The sequence below is a fragment of the Desmodus rotundus genome, chromosome X (genome assembly GCF_022682495.2).
Source record: "Desmodus rotundus isolate HL8 chromosome X, HLdesRot8A.1, whole genome shotgun sequence".
In the NCBI taxonomy this organism is placed as follows: Eukaryota; Metazoa; Chordata; class Mammalia; order Chiroptera; family Phyllostomidae; genus Desmodus; species Desmodus rotundus.
This window is the reverse complement of record NC_071400.1, coordinates 81,613,585-81,632,531: the sequence shown is the minus strand read 5'-3', so window position 1 is coordinate 81,632,531 and position 18,947 is coordinate 81,613,585. Positions and strand designations below refer to the sequence as shown.

At 40.9% G+C, this 18,947-nt stretch overlaps 1 protein-coding gene across 8 annotated transcripts in view; it reads right to left on the bottom strand.

The window, feature by feature from the left end:
- The window catches only part of DMD (dystrophin), a 1,965,474-nt gene that overhangs the window by 334,984 nt on the left and 1,611,543 nt on the right, over window positions 1–18,947 (bottom strand). For 6 of the 8 annotated variants that reach the window (XM_053917632.1, XM_053917633.2, XM_053917631.1 and 3 more), the window contains 2 exons: window positions 15,139–15,311; window positions 4,676–4,832 (listed from right to left, as the gene is read on the bottom strand). In XM_053917632.1, coding sequence (XP_053773607.1) covers window positions 4,676–4,832; window positions 15,139–15,311 — 330 coding nt within the window. Of the gene's footprint in view, window positions 1–4,675; window positions 4,833–15,138; window positions 15,312–16,073; window positions 16,160–18,947 lie in introns of those variants that run through there. The other 2 variants (XM_045192974.3, XM_045192973.3) reach the window with 1 other exon arrangement.

Sequence of the window (18,947 nt, the reverse complement as noted above, 5' to 3'; positions counted from 1 at the left end):
ATCACTCTCTATTCTTTCTTTCCCTGCTCTTGGCCCCAGCAGACTAGAGAAGAATGAACAAAATTAAGATTAGTTCATTGGTTTTCTCCTCCTTCCTCCCTCCTTACCTTCTTTCCTTAATTCCTTCGTTCCTTTCTCTAGTCAACGTTCACCACGTACTAGACACTTCATAAGGTGCCGGGTATAAAAAATGACGATTCTCTCCTCCAAAGAAAGCTTCTTGGAGAGCATGACTGTGTGAAGGTGGCTGACATTAATGAAACAGTCCCAGAGAGCCGTGATGACAAAGAACATGAAGTTCTAGAAGGAAAGCTGATGGTGTTCTGGGAGATCTGGTCAAACGTGGGCTTTGGAAAAAAGCTTGCTCGATGTCTGAGCCAAGATGTAAAGGATTAGTAGACCTTAACCAGGACACTATGGAGAGGGAGGTGTGGGTGAGCAAGGGTTCCAGACAGAGGACAGGCATGTTCAGAGCCACGCACAAGAGGAACACAGAGAACTGGGAACACCAAATGAAGCAGTATGGCCAGTGTCCAGAAAGCAAAAGAAAGTGCAGTAAGAAAAGAGAAGGTTGGGGCCAGACCAATCAGATGGGGCTTTGGGGTCCTTGGTGAAGATTTTGGGCTTTTCCTAAGGGTGTTTTCCTAAGTGGCCCTTTTCCTAAGGGCCACTGAAGAGTGTTCAGATGACACTGACATAATTCAATTTATGTTTTTACATACATTACTCTGTCTGAAATGTAGGGTGGCAAACAGTAGATGGAGAGTCCTGGTCAGTGTGGCTCAGTGGGTTGGAGCGTTGTCCTGTACACCGGGAGGTCGTGGGTTTCATCCCCAGTCAGGGCACATACCCAGCTTGAGGGTTTGATCTCCGGTTGTAGAGCCTGTGAGAGGCAACCAACCAATGTTTCCCTCTCCCTTTCTCTCCTCTTTTCTCTCTCTCTAAAAGCAAGGAAAAAAACTTTAACAAAAGAGCAGATGCAGAAAGGCTAGGAGAAATGATGTCTTGTAACAATGGCGATGACTGCAGTAGACAGAGTCAAGAAAGATTTTGGAGGTAAATTGACCTAGTGATGAGTTAGAGGCCCGTCATCCTGAAAAGGTACTACACTGTACTGCTCTGTTTTTTGGACAGAAGAAAGTATTTAGTTAGATTCTCCAAGCTTTAGGGTTTTGGTGATTGCAGCAACAAAAGGATAATGGAGCAAAGACTTTCAGCGTCTTGGGAAAACGTTATTACAATGTTGGATGACTGAATGTAAGTTGCACTTGGAGGGAGGTGAAGATAGAGGAGCAGTGAAACTAATGGGTGGAACCAGAGTTACCAGGGGGCTGGAAGTAGCGATAAGTCGAAGAAAGATAAGAGATGGGGTATCCGAACAAGCACACTAGCCAAGTAGGGATTAATTCACTTTAGCCTGGTGTGTATTCACTCTAGCATCACCATCTCCCAAAAGCACGTTACTGGTCATGAAATTCCCGAGTAAGAGGATTGAGAATGATAAGCACTAATATTTTACCACTGCTGGCAAGCAACCAAAGCCAATAACCAGGCACAGTGAAGAAGCATTTATAACAAAATGCTGCTAGAAGGGGCCGGGGAAATTATTTGGACCATATTCCGTATCTTGAAGCTGAAGAACAAAGTGGCAATCAAGCTTACTTATGGGAGACTATGACTAGAATCTCAGTCTCCCACCGCCTAGTGCACTTGTCCAATGATTCATCTTCTTTGGTTTCTGCAACTAGAATAAAATTAGTCCTTTTGCAGAAATTCTGTCTCCGTTCACTACGTCACATAACGCATTCTATTTAAAATGACCATTCTTCTCAATGAATGCTCTTCTACATACACAACAGAGAGTTTTGACTATTATTCAAAGTTAGAATGTGCAAAAAAATCACTATTACATTCTACTCCACCACAAAAGCCAATTGAATATTCTGAATTGTATGAAAGGGGATGGTTAGAGGGCACACTGGCAGTTTCCTTGGCTTTTTTTTTTTTTTTTTTTTGCCAAAACTCTGGGGTCGTCCTCATCTTCTCTTCCCCTTGTATAATCTTCTATGTTCTTTTCTCTGGAATAATATACACCCTTGACCTTTCTTCAATAGGCCACCATTGACTGTGATTTCATAGAGCTTTTTCCTTTAAGTGCTGAACATACAAAAGGAGGACCATCTTATCAAGCTTTTCTTGTTTGGTAGTAATTTTCTTGGTTTGTTACTCATTTCTGTTCATACACCTCTTATTCTCATTTCAAAAACACTTATCTGTACCCACTGTATGCCAGCCATTTTGCTAGTTATTAAGATCTTGGAGGTTAGCAAGATGAAATCTATGTCTTCCCCACTGAGAGCCTACTGGAGAAGATAGAAATGTAATGAAAAGCAAAAAAGCAAACGTTGATCACTGCTGGATCATGCTAGTGAACAACTTGGTATTCTGAAGACCAGTAAAGTAAAAACATTTATGATGCCTATTCTATACGAACAGTATGCTGGGTACCCAAAGAGTAACTTTTTTTTTTGATGAGTGAACCTTTTTTTTTTTTTTTGGCACAGATGTATATCAGCTCATAAATGAATAAGAAATGATAGAAACAGGCAATCATCACATTGCAACTCCTAGCCATTGATCATTAACAGCTGCCCAAGTCACACTGAAAAACCAGAAAACAACACATTATGCAAAAAAGGGAAGAAGGGCTCATGGACATGGACAACAGGGTGGTGACTGTGGGGGAAGGGGGTATGAGGCGGTTAATGGTAATGGAAAAATACAATAAAACTTTTAAACAGACATTATGTACCTCCTAATAATGGAAGAATACGCTACAACCTAGGAAACAGTCGAACTCCAATGTGATGAAACCTGCGCTTTTCAGTGTGGGAGCCATTAGCCACAGCTGGCCGCTGAAATGTGGCTACTTTGAATTGAGTTGTGCTGTAACTGTAAATGTTTATATTGATTTCATGTTGAAATGACAATAATTATTGTTCCACAGTTAAGTAAGATGTAACCATTAGAGGCAACCGGGTGAAATGTATAGGGAAACTCTGTGGACTATTTTTGTAACTTACTTTGAATCTATAATTATTTCAAAATAAAAAGTGACAAAAAAGAGGGGGATTTAAGAGACAAGTTAACCAAATGCAATGTGCGGACCTTATTTCAACTCTTAAACAAAAACATAATCCCAAACAGAAAAATGTGTTAAACATTTAAGACATGTGTGTGAGAAGTGGAAATTTGAATACTGCCTGGATATTTGCTATGATAAAATTGTGCATATTTTAAAAGTATTATAATAATACTGTGGTTATGTTTAGAGTAGATCCTTACATTTTAGACATACTTTCTCAAATACCTATGAATTAAATGATCCATAGCTGAGATTTGCTTGGAAATAACGGAGGGCAAGGAAGGGATACAGAGGAAGTAAAGGGCCACACATTGGTAATTGTTGAAATCTTGGTGGGTATTTGTTATGGGATTCTGTCGACCTTCGTACATTTTTAATATTTTCCTTAACAAAATATTTTTAGAAACAACCAAAAGAGATGGACAATTTCTTAAAGGATATTATTAATGTAGACACTTTCGACATTTAAAATATAATGGCTTGGAGCTCTGTCTGACCCGCTGCTCCCTCCCTGGTCCTGGGTCGGCGATGGGCTCGCATCTTCACCTGCTGCTGCTGCTGGGCCTCTCCTTGTTTTAGGGCTCCCTGCAAGCTCTAAAATGTTTCAAGTGCAATCTAGTCAACTCCAATGGCGTTTGCTTGAGTGGTAAAAGCTTCTGCCAGATGCAAGGCAGCCAGTAGTGCGTTTTGAAGAAGTTCTATAGGGGTGACAGGTTCCCATATGGATCCCAGGGCGTAGAGACCTGTGCATCCCCATGCCTCCCTTCAGCCCGGATACTCGAGTGGATTCCGGATGTTGACGTGGCAAATCTTTCTGTAACAGGCTTTAGAGGCCTCGCCCTTCCTTGCCCTGGTCTGTTGTTCCCTAGCTTTGGCCTCCCATTTAGCGCCCCCCCCTTTTTTAAATACTCCTGCAGCCTTTCCAAGTCCTAAAACCCACTCCTATGCAGCTATAGGTATTGATGTTTCAACAGCTTAACCCACCAAATAGATGCTTTCTCCTTCCCACCACCTTCCCTGTGCGCGCTCTTGCTCTCTCTCTCTCTCTCTCTCCCTCCCTTTCTTCCCCCACCATTGACTGGAACATAGCAAGACCCATCCCCCTCTCTTCCACAGATATTTTTTGATTGCTAAACCCTGAATTTGGAGCTGACAGTACAGCAATGAGTAGGCTCTGATCCCTTCCCTCCATGTTCCTTTAGTTTAGTGGCTCTTGTTCTGCCAGGCCAACCAGGGTAATGGCTTCAGTAGCTTGCCTTTCTCCTACTCATAGATCTTAGGGCTGGAAGTTTTAAACACACACACACAATCTTACTCAGTCTTTCCCACTTTCCACTGTTTAGCTTTTTTCCTAATAAATCCCATATATTATTTTGGAAAAAAATATAATGGCTTGGATTATTTATAATTGATCCTTTAACTAGTGGAGTAAAAAATTTTCTATTCAACTCAATTTTAATCAGAAGTGTTTTTAAAAATAATTGATGAATGCTTACTATGACCAAGAAACTCGGCTTCAAAGTGTCTTACCCTGTGTACATCGTTCTGCTTCTGAACTGTTGGAAAATCACCTCCCACAGGTGCCTGACGGCTTAACTCATCGTCTTTCAGCTGTAGCCACACTAGAAGTTCTTGGAGAGAAAGGTGCAGACGCTTCCACTGGTCAGAACTGGCTTCCAAATGTGATCTGGAAAATAACAGTAGCAAACTGTATCAGAATAGCTAGAAGGATAATTGATGATTCTAATAATCCCATTAAGTCAGAAAGGTACTTTGGTGGTTAGTTCCATAGTGTATAAACCAGGGGTGTCAAACTCATTTTCACCGGGGGCCACATCAGCCTCGCGGTTGCCTTCGAAGGGGCCGAATGTAATTTAGAATTGTATACATATAACTACTCCTTAACAGTTGAGCAAGAGCTCGGCACTGCTGCCGGGTAGAAACAAGGCGGAGGGCCAGGTTCGGCTCGCGGGCCTTGTGTTTGCCACCTGTGGTATAAACCTATTGTCAAATATACAGCAGTCCTCAATAATAATATGACTACTTGCTTTTGAGACCCATAAAATGGGGGTAATGTGATGGCAATTTTGAGGAGAAGAAGCATTTAGCCATGTGTTTATTTCTACATGCAGTATTCTGAGATTTTGGCACGAAACACACTGAAATGGATTACTTTCCCACAGCGTTGCAGTCAATGACTTTTAATGTTTCTGGTAGAAAAAAAAAATGGACCCAGTGACTAATATAAACCACTCAGCTTCCATGTGACTCATGTCAGTACTGGAATTCTTTCTGCTTTGAGAAATGGAAAGGTCTCTCCCCACATTTTGACTTTTCCATTTCTACACCCTAGACAGCCTCTTCCATTGACTCCTTCCGTCTGGCATCTGTTCCCTTCTGCTCCTCTTCCCATATGCTTCGCCTTTTCCTCTACCCCTCTTTATTCGCGTGCACCTGGGATTTGTTTTCACCAAGTTCCAACATTTTCCGCTTTGTCTCCTTTGTGTAAAATGTACTGAGACAACAACTCACGTGGAGAAGTAAAATCAGACATTTGTCTGCGAGCCTCCCCCAAACGTGAATAATTTAGGCAAGAGACGGGTGTTCTTCCCCATCAACTGTATTTAGAACATGTTAATCAGTACAAGCCATTTAAGAAGACACAAATGAATGATCTGTGCTATAAAATCCACATTTCACTTGAGAACAAGAAGCTAAATTAATAAAATAAATCATAATCCAGAAAACAAAGAAGCGCAAAACGTTGGCAAGGCTCTATCCTCAGGTAAATCAAGAATTGTGCCGCATTACTCATACGTTATCAGCAACTACTAATTAATTCATAAAATTCAGTGCTGCCAATAACATAAACATAACGCAGTCTCTAATGCTGCAAAGATTGAAATGTAAAGCAACCAGGTAGAACAACATTTCCCTTTGCCATTTGGTAATTTCACCTGACATTTCAAACACAATTTTCCTGCTGGCCTTAGTTAAACGGAATCCCCAAATGGTAACTATGTACTGCAATTAAATTGTTTTCAAACTCTCCGAAGGATAATTTGAGGACACATAAAAGTCTTTAGAATGTGCAAATACAGTGACCCACATGCTTAAATTTGAGGAAGGTACACTTAGGAAAGTAATTGGGAAAGCATGAGAAGATACAGGTAGAAAATGTTATTTATAGCATCACTTATGATTGACACAAAGTGGAAACAACTTAAATATTCAGTACTAGGGAACTGGTTACGTCCCTAACGGTGCATTCACACATATGGAACCTATGCAGCATTCGATGTAATGACCAGGGCGAATATTCATGAATATGGAAAAGGTCACCCTTTCGGTTACTAAGCGAGAAAACAGGTTACCAAAACATACACAATCTATTCTTCTGAAACGTTTCTGTGTTTCTGTGCACATGCTTGACTATTCATGAGAACATTCTGGAATGACCAGTTTAACCCTCAGAGGTGGATTTATAGGTGATTTACTGTCGGAATATTTTCTATTATGAACAATATAAACATTGCAGGGTCCGGCAGAAGTAAGGCCTGCTTCGGTGTGGTTGGCAGGGTAATAATATGGGTTTAATAATTTATAGTTTTAATTTGAACATATCACCTAAAATGTCCTAAGGTGTGCTTCAGTGTGATATTGTTATGTTACAGAATGGCATGCTTATGATTTTGTAATAAAAAAGGGTGCTATTTGTGATGGACCCTGTATATTCAGAAAAAAATATAGGCATTTCCATCAGAGAAATTCAATTGTTCAAGACTCTATGGGCATTTATTATCTCATAAATAAATCATGAAATACCCCAGATACCATTCATTAAACATAATAGTGCGGAGGGCAGTTCTTTTACGTTTCTGTTCCCTCCTTCTCTTTCAGTTTTCACTTTTCCACAGTGAGCCTACGTGAGAATTCCCTATGTAAGATTTTAGCTGTTTAATAGCATATAATGACTAGTGGCTACAGGCATTCCCTGGGGTGTCTGGAATTGGCAACTTGGTCCCCTAGACGGTGAACGAAGCTGTCAAGCAGGACATTTTGAAAGGTAGGGAGAGTGAGGCATAGTCTAGACATGAAAAAGCAGCAAATGGGAAAAGAGACACGGGTTAAATAAATGTTTATTGAGTGCCTCTAAGTCTCCAGGAAGCACTGCGAGTAGGGAGACTGGAAGGAAGGGGAGACTAGAAAAGATGCCTGATGATTGACCTCCCCCTCTCAGGGAGAGGACACTAAACACCGCTGTGGCAGGGCCCAGGGGAGGACAGATATGCAGAAGAGCAGGCTGCCTATGGAGAGGCCTCCAGCTGCTGCGTGGTTTACATCAGGCAGGGCCACAGGCCCGTGCTGAGTTAAACAGCGCTCACTCATTATGGGCAGGTCAGTGAAACCCTCAATCTCCGGGAAAACAAACAGACAAAAAAAATAGCTCTGAGACCCAGAATTAGTTCTAAAGGACCTAAGAGAAACTCCATAGGGTGAGATAGGGAAGTTGTTAGGAGCCAGGGACACGGGATAGTCAAGGGAGTTAACAGAGGAGCAGAAGGACCTGGGACCACGTGTGACAAAAAGCTCTCACATGTCTGGGTGAGAGGACCTTCTGCGTCTATAAGGTATGGAGTTGGGTAACATTTCAGAATGTTTGATTACTTTAACCACATTATCACGTGACCGTTTCATTCTTTTCCTGGCCAAAGCATGAGAGTGAAAGGCAAGTGTGATATGAGGACAAAAACTTAAGCCAAAGGCTTATAAACAACAGAGGTCAAAGGGTCGGAGAGGAGAAAGTCACTCGGATAATGGCTCCTGACTTAAAGCCACGTTTACAAAGATACTCCATCTGAAGTCGTGGCTCTCAAACTGTAGAGCGCGTGAGAAACACTTGAGCTTGTGAAGTTTCAAGTACGCATTCCTAGGTTCCACCTTCAGCACTTACTTTTAACAAGAACTTTCACAACTCAGCAGGTGAGCCCCAAGAACATTCTTTGAGAAAGACTGTCTGAAAGTATTTCCTGTGTGCCCTAAATGTGATTTGTTGGTCTCCACAGGGCAAGGGTGCTGTATGCGAATGACATGATTTTGAAGGAGCTCTAAATGTAACAAAACGCTATGAGCTCAGAAAACCTTTTCTTTGGTCATATTAAGTTTATGAAGACTTTTCAAGATACGTTTCCAATGTGTTTCTTGGAAGCCACTGCCCTATTTCTATCTCTATTTTCAAGATTGTATGCCAACTATTTCTAAATAATTAACCTATGTTTGTACTTGGAATATCTCCTCCTGAAAATGTTTCTATTTGTAATAACTCCCCCCCCCCAACTCATTTTATCATCGGCTGTTGGGGGCTGGAAGGAACCTAAGAGGTTGTTGTTGATCCTCTTGTTTTACGAATATGCAAACTGAGATGCAGCGGTATACAGACAGCTGCTGAACCACACACACCTTGAGCTGTCACATTAAGACACAGAAAATAGCCCTGACCAAAGTGGCTCAGTTGGCTTAGCTGTTGTCCTACAAACCGAAAGGTTGTGGGTTTGATTCCCCGTCAGAGCACATGCCTGCATTGTGGGTTTGGTCCCCAGTTGGCACACACATGTTTCTATGTTTCCCTCCCTACCTTCCCTTCTCTCCAAAAGTCGCAGGAAATAGAAATGAAACACATTTTCTTACATGACAAAATCCTTAACCTTAGTGATTTTTAATCAAATGTTTTGGATTCCTGAGCGAAAGGCTTTCTACTAATTGCCAGATGCACTTACCCCTGTCTACTTAACACAAAATAACAGAGGAGGCTTCAAGAGGCACTTAGCTTCTATCCGTTTTCTATTAATCTTTATTAGTGACGACAAGAGCTTAGGGGCTTCTAGCTTTTAACAGGCAAGTGCTGATCTTCAATAAGCAGATAATTTCTACAATTTGCAAGGGTTAGGTAAAATGTAGAATCTTTCAGTGTGTCGGGATATACTGCTTGGTCTTTATGGAACTCTTTAGTGTCACGGCTCTAAGAATTATAGAATTTCGTCCGAAAGCGAATGCTATTTCTCTACACTCAGACATTTCCAGTGTGATTTAGTTGATGCCTAGTTTGAAATGCTTAATAAAACTTTACTCTGCAAGGCAGGTATCCTTAAAGCAAAATGTGTTATATTGAATTCATTTTTCACTTTGACTTCTTTTATAAAACCAATAATATATCTCTGTACATCTTTGGTACCCTTGTGTAATAAGATAGCACTTTAGCATACAGAAAGAAAAGGTAAGGATGCAGAAATAATAAGGAGCCACAAAAATACAATGGGAGTGATGGGACTTCAAATAAAGAGAGAAAGTGAAGCTCAAAGGGAAGTAAACAGTTTTTTTTTTTCCAGATGGGCCATGAACTCCAACTTTCAAATATAATCAACATTCCGCGAATAGGAGAAAGGTCAGAGATACTCAATGTCCAAGTTGCATTCTTCTCTCAAAGGTTGAAAGACTCTGCTTCCTTTTGCTCTTTCTTTATTCTCCATTATAGAAAAACTTCTAACTACTCTACCTCCGAGTACCAAGCAGTCCCTTGGAGATTTATTGCTGCTGTAGACTATACGATGTTGGTGTGCTGGCCTCTCAAATGAATGCTCAAAATGTCATAGATGTGATTATTTGTACAAAACATGTGCAAATTTTTTCCTAAGTATAAAAATCTCACAGAATGTACATTTGGCTGAAATTACATTAATCACATATGCAATTTGCAGAGTTCACAGCATAAACAATAATCTGGAAAGTATAATGTATTGATAGATTACCTGGAAATCTTGATACATATTTCTTATGTAAAAAATGCACTGACCACTTCTCACATTCTTAATATTTTCCAATTTAAAATCTAAGCTTGGCAGATATAGGACGTTTTAGAATGAGAAACACTTCCTTTGACTGATCACCATCCATTTATTAGATAATGTCATCAATAACTATGTATGTGTATGTGTACACGTGTGTGTATGTGTGCATGCTTGTATGTATAAATGTAAGTACAAACTCTTCACTCTATTTTTCTCCCACTTAAATCAGTTAACATTTCCTTTTGTTTAGGGCTCTCAACTACCACTGAATATTCTTCTAATTATACCTCTAGCACATAATACATGGCGAAAAAATATATGTAAAACAGATGGCGCATGCCGTCCCTGAACTAAATGATAAGACAGTGCTATACAATTTCAATTATAGTATTTTTTTCCCCTCAAAGATATCTTATTTACTTGTCCTTATACCGGATCTTTGAAACTAATCAGCTCCATTTATATATGAAAAAACCAAGGTAGAAAAGTTCAAGAATAAGCTTAGGTTCATAAAGAGTGATTACAGAATTCAAAGTAACAGCGCTGAAGAACGGCAAGGGAAGTTGAATAGACCACCCCCGTTTCTGGCCGAAGATCCTCATTTCAGTGAGGGAGAAAATTGAAGTCTGAACCTTGAGCTCGAGATTATACGCTAGGTATTGTAGATAGTAACAGAGCCAGAAGAGAAATTAGATCACCCAAGTGCTGGTCCAGGACTCTTTCTGCTCTGCCTCCCTGACTCATTTAAAGCTTGGAGTTTTGGGATTTATCTTTTTAGCTGGAGGCAGCAAGTAGAGCCCTATGAAACAACTCATGAATACTTAAAGGGATTTGCCATCACGTGTAAATGAGAATAGTACAGGGAAGGCCTGATGAAGGAACTGTCAGAGAAGAAAACATTTGAGTCAAAATTTGGAGAATGAGCCCTGCTTGGCGTGGCTCAGTGGACTGAGTGCCGGCCTGCAAAATGAAAGGTCGCTGGTTTGGTTCCCAGTCAGGGCGCATGCCTGGGTTGTGGGCCAGGTCCCCAGTTGGGGATATGGGAGATGCAACTAATTGTATATGTCTCTCATACAACAATGTTTCTCTCCCTCTCTTTCTCCCACCCTTCCCCATCTGTAAAAAAATAATAAACAAATAAAATCTTTTAAAAAAATTTTCAGAATGAGAGGAGAGATGGTATTCCAAGGGCGAGGATCAGCAAAGGTACATACTCATATGGGAGTATGAGAAAAGTGTTGGCGAGCAGGAAGAGGGTAAGAAAGCAGAGTCTACCTGAGAGTAACTCGATCGCTGTTTGGTGAGGGAGGAACTGGGAGACGTGGGAAGAACAGAAAAGGGACGGGCTGGCAGGGTCTGCTTAGGCATAGTTGGTAGAGAGTGAAGGGTCCGCTAGATTCTACTGAGTAAATATAAACTTCATGAGGGCAGTGATTTTCTTTTGTCTGTTTTGTTCACTGTTGTATCCTTAGTGCCTGGGAGAGTGCCTCGTACTTAGCAAATGCTCAGTACATAATTGTTGAATGAGCAGATGAATGAATGAACGGCTGAAATATGGTTCCCAACAAGAGTGAAGTTCTTGACCAAAGGGATAATACGATAGCAACGATATCTAGGGAAGATCACTTTTGCAAATGTGTAATGGATGGTCTATGTAAAGGAACAGAGACAACTCTGCCAATGTGGAACGACACGGTGAAGCCCTGAATAAGAATCGTAATCACAGGACGAGAGCGGACATAGGGCGGAAGGAAGATACATGCGGGTGAAAGAACTTAGAAAGGACGTGGGTCTGCAAGCACGGGGATACATTTTAGGAGCTGGTGGAGCACAAGGGAAAACTTCAGAATCATTTGGATTCAAACTCAAATTATTTTTCATTGAAATGGACACCTGTGAAATCAAGCACTAATGTTTTCCTATTTTGAAATATAAAACTGGCTTCAGAATGCCTTATAAAACAATGAACCAACTGTAAATTTTTAGTATACTATCTTATAGTTTAGGTAAACAAAGGGCTGTTTTCCCAGGGTATCTTTGGAACTATTTTTCTAATTTATTCATTTTAGAGAGCGGGAGGGAGGGATAGAGAGATATAGATAGGTAGACAGATAGATAGATAGATACATAGAGATCTGTAGCTCCACTTACTTATGCATTCACTGGTTGACTCCTGCATGCTCCCTGACTGGGGATCAAACCCAGAACCTTGGTGAATCAGGACAATGCTCCAACCAACTTAGCTACCTGGCCAGGGCTGGGACTATTTTTTAATTGTGGTGACTTTTCACTAAAAAGGAATGATGATGGAGAAACTGACTAGATTCGCCCCGCGAGCTTGTACCATCAATGGTTCTGTACCTTACTCTTCCAGGACATCTCTTCCATTTCCTAACCGTCCCAAACTACTGCCTCGCTGTGCTTCTCTCAAATGCACCCTGCCATCCTGTATGGACTGACTGACTGATGTCCTTATCTCAGCCAAGTGTCAGGAAATGAACTGAATCGCTGGGGTGTGAAGAATTGTTTCTTTGCTTTTTATAAATGATCATTTATAACACGTCCTATATTATTAGAGAGGCATATTAAAAAAAGCCATAAACCATTGATCTGAATATTTCCATTCCAGTATTCTGAGCCCCTTAGATAAGCTAAGGTAACCGGTTTCCACTTGATTAATGACACTAAGAATTAAACTGTGGTAGCAGGCATATGGGAAATCGCTGAGAACGGAGAGCCCATATTTTGGCTGACCTGCTGTTTGCCGCTTTTGATTCTCCTCTTACTTCATCCAGTTCACACGAAGGAGAGAAAAGACACTGAGTGACATTCAGAACAACTACAGCACCTTTCTTTTTTGGGCCTGCAAAGAATAACTTTCTCTTCTTTACTTTATGTGCTAGTATCTTTTCCATCTCACAAGTTTCATTCCTTTTTAATGGCAGATGTTATAAAAGTGGCCTTTGTCATTCCATATATTAACTCCTGCTAGCGTTTAAGCTGTAGGAAGAGAATAGAGTCTCCCTATGTTTGAAAATGCCATTACCCACTGTTGCCCCCAACGCATCTCCAACATGCTGAAACCAAATTCATGGACCAAAGAGGGAGATGCAAACAAACGTCTTGGAAGATGGGGTACAGACTTGGGTGGGGAAGATCTTATAAAGAAATAAAAAGAAATCCTTTTCTGCTGCTAGAATCTGCTTCTCTATTTCCTCCCTTCACTTATTAGGTACTCCCGTGTGAAAGATAGGCGAGTCTTATCTTTTCCTTCTTTCTGTAGGCTCCATGGCTACTATAATGGCTGTAAAAGCTCAGGCTCTGAAGCCACACTCCCTGTGTTCAGATCTTGGAGTTGCCACTTACTAAGTGACCCTGGAGAAGTTATTTAGGTTCTCCGTGCCTAACTGTCTTCAAATGTAAAGAGAGGATAACAATGGAATCGATCTCTTAGGGCTGCTGAGAGCATTAAATGGGTCAAGAGATACAAAGTGCCCGCGACACGGCATGGTATGAGATGTACATATTTTAGTTCCTAGTATTATTGCTACTATTATTTCACACTAAGTGCAGATTTTTATGAGGGCTTTGGAATTCATAAATTTCAGTTATATTTTTCCTCATCACGGAAGTAAACATTCCACATGTCAATATTTGGACGATTTAGAACTATAAAGAAGAAAAAAACAATCTCCCTTCTGTAATCTCACAGCCTAGGGGTAGTAGGTACTCCCTTTGTTTCTGCATTCCTTCATAATTACTATGAAGTCCACCCGTCCTCTTCTACCTGCCTCCACGACCAGTCCTCCTCCAGCTACAGAAGGAAGCACTGAATCTTGTAACAAAAAGACGAGAATTGGAAAAGCAACCAGTTAGCTAGCAGGGAGCCTGCCGTCCACTCTGTGTACTTCCTGTCATTTAGGTGACGTGGGGCGCTTCACCTACTATCTCTGTTCTTCGGCCGCAACACGGAACTACTGTGAAACAAGTACAGCAAGACTTTCCCTCTGCCCTCCTCACAGCACTGCTGGGACACGGCCATTAGGTACTCAGGAGGAACCTGATTGGTAGGCAGGAAGGGGCAAAGCACAAAATAGGTACATACAGACCAGCTACAGGCTTAGTCTACAGAGGATGTGGTAACAAAATCTGAGAGGAGGTAAAGGACAGGAAGTTGCTATAATCTCTCCTTAGCCGTGGGGAGGTCTCCTCTAAACTGTTAATTATAATGCGTTATGGTATTTTAAAAACGTATCCTTTTAGATGAAGAGATTGCAAGGAACATTTACATTTCCTCTTTACTGCTTTGGCCCAGAAGTGATGAATCTGCTTATACCCTGTTTAACAGGACTAATCCAATGGCTCGGCTGAACTTCAAGGAGGCAGAGAGGTGAAAGACAGCCTGTGGAATATTTGGTGAGCATTACCATCTTTGTAAAGAGACCAGACAACTTGGGGGAATTATGTAAGGCTAGTTGCCTCACCAGATACTGAGACTAGGGAAGCGAGAGTACTAGCACCAGTTAGCAACAACGAAATCCTGCAAATAGCCCCAAAGGTGTAAGGAAAATTAATATCTGAAAGAACATTAAAATCCAACGTGGTAAAGACGTTGTAGTACAGTGGGAAAGAATTGTGTTTTTAATAAATGGTGTTGGATGATTTTCTAAGCACTATATTGTGCACCGGAAACTCATACAGTATAATATTAAATGTAAACTGTAATTGAAAAATAAAAAAGAGTGTCCTCTGTTAAGCATTTAGAATAATGTCAAAGAACTCCATGTAAACAAACCTACAATTTTATCACTTTTTGCATAACCTTGTGATAAACCAAGAAAGAACTCTATGAAATTAGAATAGCTGTATTCCTCATTTAAATTCACTCTAATGTCTTAACATGCATCTCTCCTGTGGTTATAAAACATCACCACTTTAATGTAATCTGAACCCTCAGGTATCATCTCTATACTGAGCAAATGAATGATTCATTTATTCAAATTAAAATGAATCATTCTGAAATTGGGTGATTTACATAAACATATGAGATATTAGCTACTTGTGATAGGAAAATGAGAGAAAGTTTGCCATTTTAATTCATTTCTGGCTTTTTTTTTTTTTTTTTTTTTGCCCCTGATCTTTTCCTACCTAATGTTGAGAGACTTTTTCCGCAGCTCACTCCACTTGAAGTTCATGTTATCCAAACGTCTTTGTAACACGACTGCGTCATCAGAACCTTCCAGGGATCTCAGGATTTTTTGGCCATTTTCATCCAGGTTGTGATAGATATCGGTGTGAGCTTCGATTTCTCCTTGGAGGCCCTACGGGGCAGCAGGGAGAAAAACACATGCAGAATTAAGCAAACAGAAGAGGCCAGCTACAAATATAAATACGGAGAACTGTACAAAAAAAAAAAATAAACTATTAGTTCCAGAAACATTTCAGCTGAGCCAGCTGACAAAAAGATGCACTTCCTCCCCATTTCCCTGGGTGCGTTATCTCTTCACGTTATTATGCAGATTGAAAATGGGCACCTTATTAGGTCTAATAAATGTATTCCTTGACATTTTGAATGAAAACATAATGATTTGTGACTTTATATATTTCATAAGTTGTATTTCCTAGTCCGTGAACAGAACATACTGCATTATGGAAGTGATACGAAATAAAATCCCATGATAAAGCGTACCCCAATGTACCCCAACTACTTCATTACGCTGTGGGTCAAGCCGTATTTCCCATGCACATAGTACTCTGCAGAGTGGACTCTGACTACAGAAGCATGGAGAGACTAATAAACAGAGCTGTACTCGGTCACAGCACCAGCACATTAACAGGAGTCTGGCATAGGGGAGCGTCTTCTTGGCAGTACGCATTCAGTTCACCTTGGTGTTACAGCGTCATACAGTTATGACAGCGTCATACATTTAGTGGTAAGATCTGCTACTTGAATCACCACTGTATTTTTAGGCTTGACAGGTGGAAAGTCCATAGGACCTTGACAACAGTTATGATAAGACATGCATTCAAGTTCATTTGTATAGACACAGATCGAGAAAATTATCACAGTACAAGAATCTGACCTTTACATGGTATGTCTTCCTGTGTAACATTTTCAGCTTGAACCGGGGACTACAGCACCGATCCTGTTGCATAGCAATCCTGCGAAAACCCAGCGACTGAAAGAGCCCTGCTTTAAAATGCCAACTTTGCTTACATTCTGTTGACAGAATGAATTTCGGAGCACGGGCCTCACCAGTCAATAATAATAAACGGCCACTTTGTACTCCCCACTAAATGGTAGCCAGGCCTGTGGATGTGGGAGGGACCTCAAAGAGAGGAGGCCTGGAATATGCGGCTGACAGTTTATATTAAACAGCCAACTTTTCTTATCATTTTGCCATTATAAGCCAGAGACATTATACATTCATTTTATATATGTGTTTCCCTCCTTGTTCCCAGCAGAACAGTCAAAGCCAAAAGAACATTCCTTAGAGAGCTGCCGGGTACCAGCATTCCTTTCTGCCTACACAGTGAATGAAGGCTTTGTATATTATCTGACTTGCTTTTGGAGATTTGTATGCTTCTGTTCAACAAGTTTAAAAATTCATTCTGAAGCTCCGAACAATTGGATTGACCTGTGTAACTAGAAAAGTTTTTTTCCGTCTCTTTCTAAAATTGAATTAAATTACTTTTCTAAAATAAGGGGTTGGAGGGGGGGGTTGGCCGCAATAACATGTCCGAAATTCTGAAGCACTGGCCTCTGTTTTCAGTCATAGCGTCTTAGACGCAGAATTTTGAATGTTGCTGAAGTAAGGTAGATGGACAATGAATATCTCCTGTCACTGTGTTTGGCAGCCAAAGCATCCATGATGGGCTCTAAAGAGAATTCTGTCCCATTTTCTTGGACTAGAAAAGAGGAGGGGAATATGGACAGAACCCCATCCGAAATTGAAAGAAGGGAAATACTGGAACAGATTGAGTAGCATCTATCTCTGTTCCATCAAAATCTGTGTTCTGGAAGGGAGTAACCTGATTCGGAAACCAGCCAGTGCGGTGGAAAACTAGTACTGGGTTTTTGGAGGACATGGAGTTTAATCAAATAGACATCCATGTTTATGTTTATGCACCTACGTGGGAAAACATGCCCTGTTGAAGTTGCTACTTCTTCAGCAAAAAAAAGGGAGGTTAATGTATTCAAATAATTCAGGACTAAAAAACCAAACAGATCCAAGTTATCCGGATAATTCAGCACTTCCCTCTTTGACTTTCCTTTCTGGCTTGTATTTGATTTGTACGCTACTTCCGACTTTGCCCCAGAGTATACACTTAGAGAGTGAAAACTACACCTTTAGTTGTTCAAGAAAATAAGATAGCTGGACTAACACAATCAACTCTTTGTACTAACATGCATATAAGGGATAGTGCATTTAAATTTTGATAGCCCGCAGTGATAGCAGAGACACACACTCCAGAGACAGCTCCTGAAGGTTATGGTCACCATGAAGTCACTGGCACCTTGTCGAACATATAAGAGCTCTTCCCAAGCATAAATGGGATGTTGACTCATCAATTTGCTAACTTTCCTCTTTGCCACTTACATTACACTGCATATAAATTTCTTTGTGGTGTGTATCCTCCAAACTAAATGAATCTAAAAGCAATAAACCAGTATTTATTGAGGACCAATTATACCTTGTCTCAGCACGGTGGAAGAGATAAGAGGAACACAAGACACAGCTCTGTCTTTACTTTTCCTAATATGTAGTGTGCACATTTTATTGAACTTATTCATATTACGAGCTATTGATGAGAATTTCCTGCCAAACCTCATAGATACTTGGATAAAAATTTTGCTTGAAAATTCAGAAGTGGCTGAAGTCAATTCTTAGCATTGGCATTAAGGAAACTCTGAGTCGGTATTATGAACTCCGTGTTACTTTTCTAAGTCACGATGGTGGTTTAGAGCAATAAATGCCTCAGGTACAGTGAAGGGCTTTACAGTTTACAAAGCACTTACGAATACACACACCGCTTTCCTTATTCTTCCTCCTGGCCTCGTGAAGTACATAATGTTTTCTGTTTTACAGATGAGAGCACTGAGGCTCAGAGATGCTGAGCTGACTTGCCTACAGTCACCTATCTTGGAAGTGTCAGAACTGGGCAATGGGTTCGGTCCCTGTGACTCTAGAAGGTCTTCCGCTGTCTCCGCCACCCCGTTTGCTGTAAGCGTTCGTTCTCACAAATAGCAGTCGCTGAAGATGAGTAAAGCTACTATCAACAAGGGGACACAGACATGTCGTTGAGGGAAAAGCACAGAGAAAGACAGTACTATGGAATTTGATTAAAAATTTTGCCCAGATGGATTGATTTATTCTGAATGAAACATGGAATCCTGACTATCCTTCCCCGCGCCCCCCTTCTCATTTGGAAATTGGCCATCTGGGACCACCTGTGAGCAAAAATTGCTTGCACTGAAAAGGTCTCCTTACTACAAAATACCCCTGCTGCCGGAAACAGAAACTGTCCCATCGGTAATTCACTCCTTTGTCTAAAAGAGCCATGTGAACATTATGCTAAGTGATGACTCGACACATCAGCACAAACAGGAGTGTGGCCATGTTCCTTTGGGACGCCAGCCACAGGAAGGACTAAGGCAGATTGCTCTAACCTGGAGATGAGTATCAATGAGGAACACAAGGCTCTTTTAAGGGGGTTGGCATAGGCTAGTGGAGATTTTTCAGGGCAAGTACGCAGCATGACTCCTAGGTGGGGAGGAGACATCCACAGAGCAGGTTGGAAGGAAAACACATTTGCATAAAACGACCGTGGTGGCATTTTATCTTAAGATGAACCTTAGACTCAGGGGCCACAGAAAAGCAGGGGGTTGGTCCTGAGAATCAAGTGGAGTTCTCAGAGGATAGTCATTCTGGAGAAGAAGTAATTTTTACAGGTAT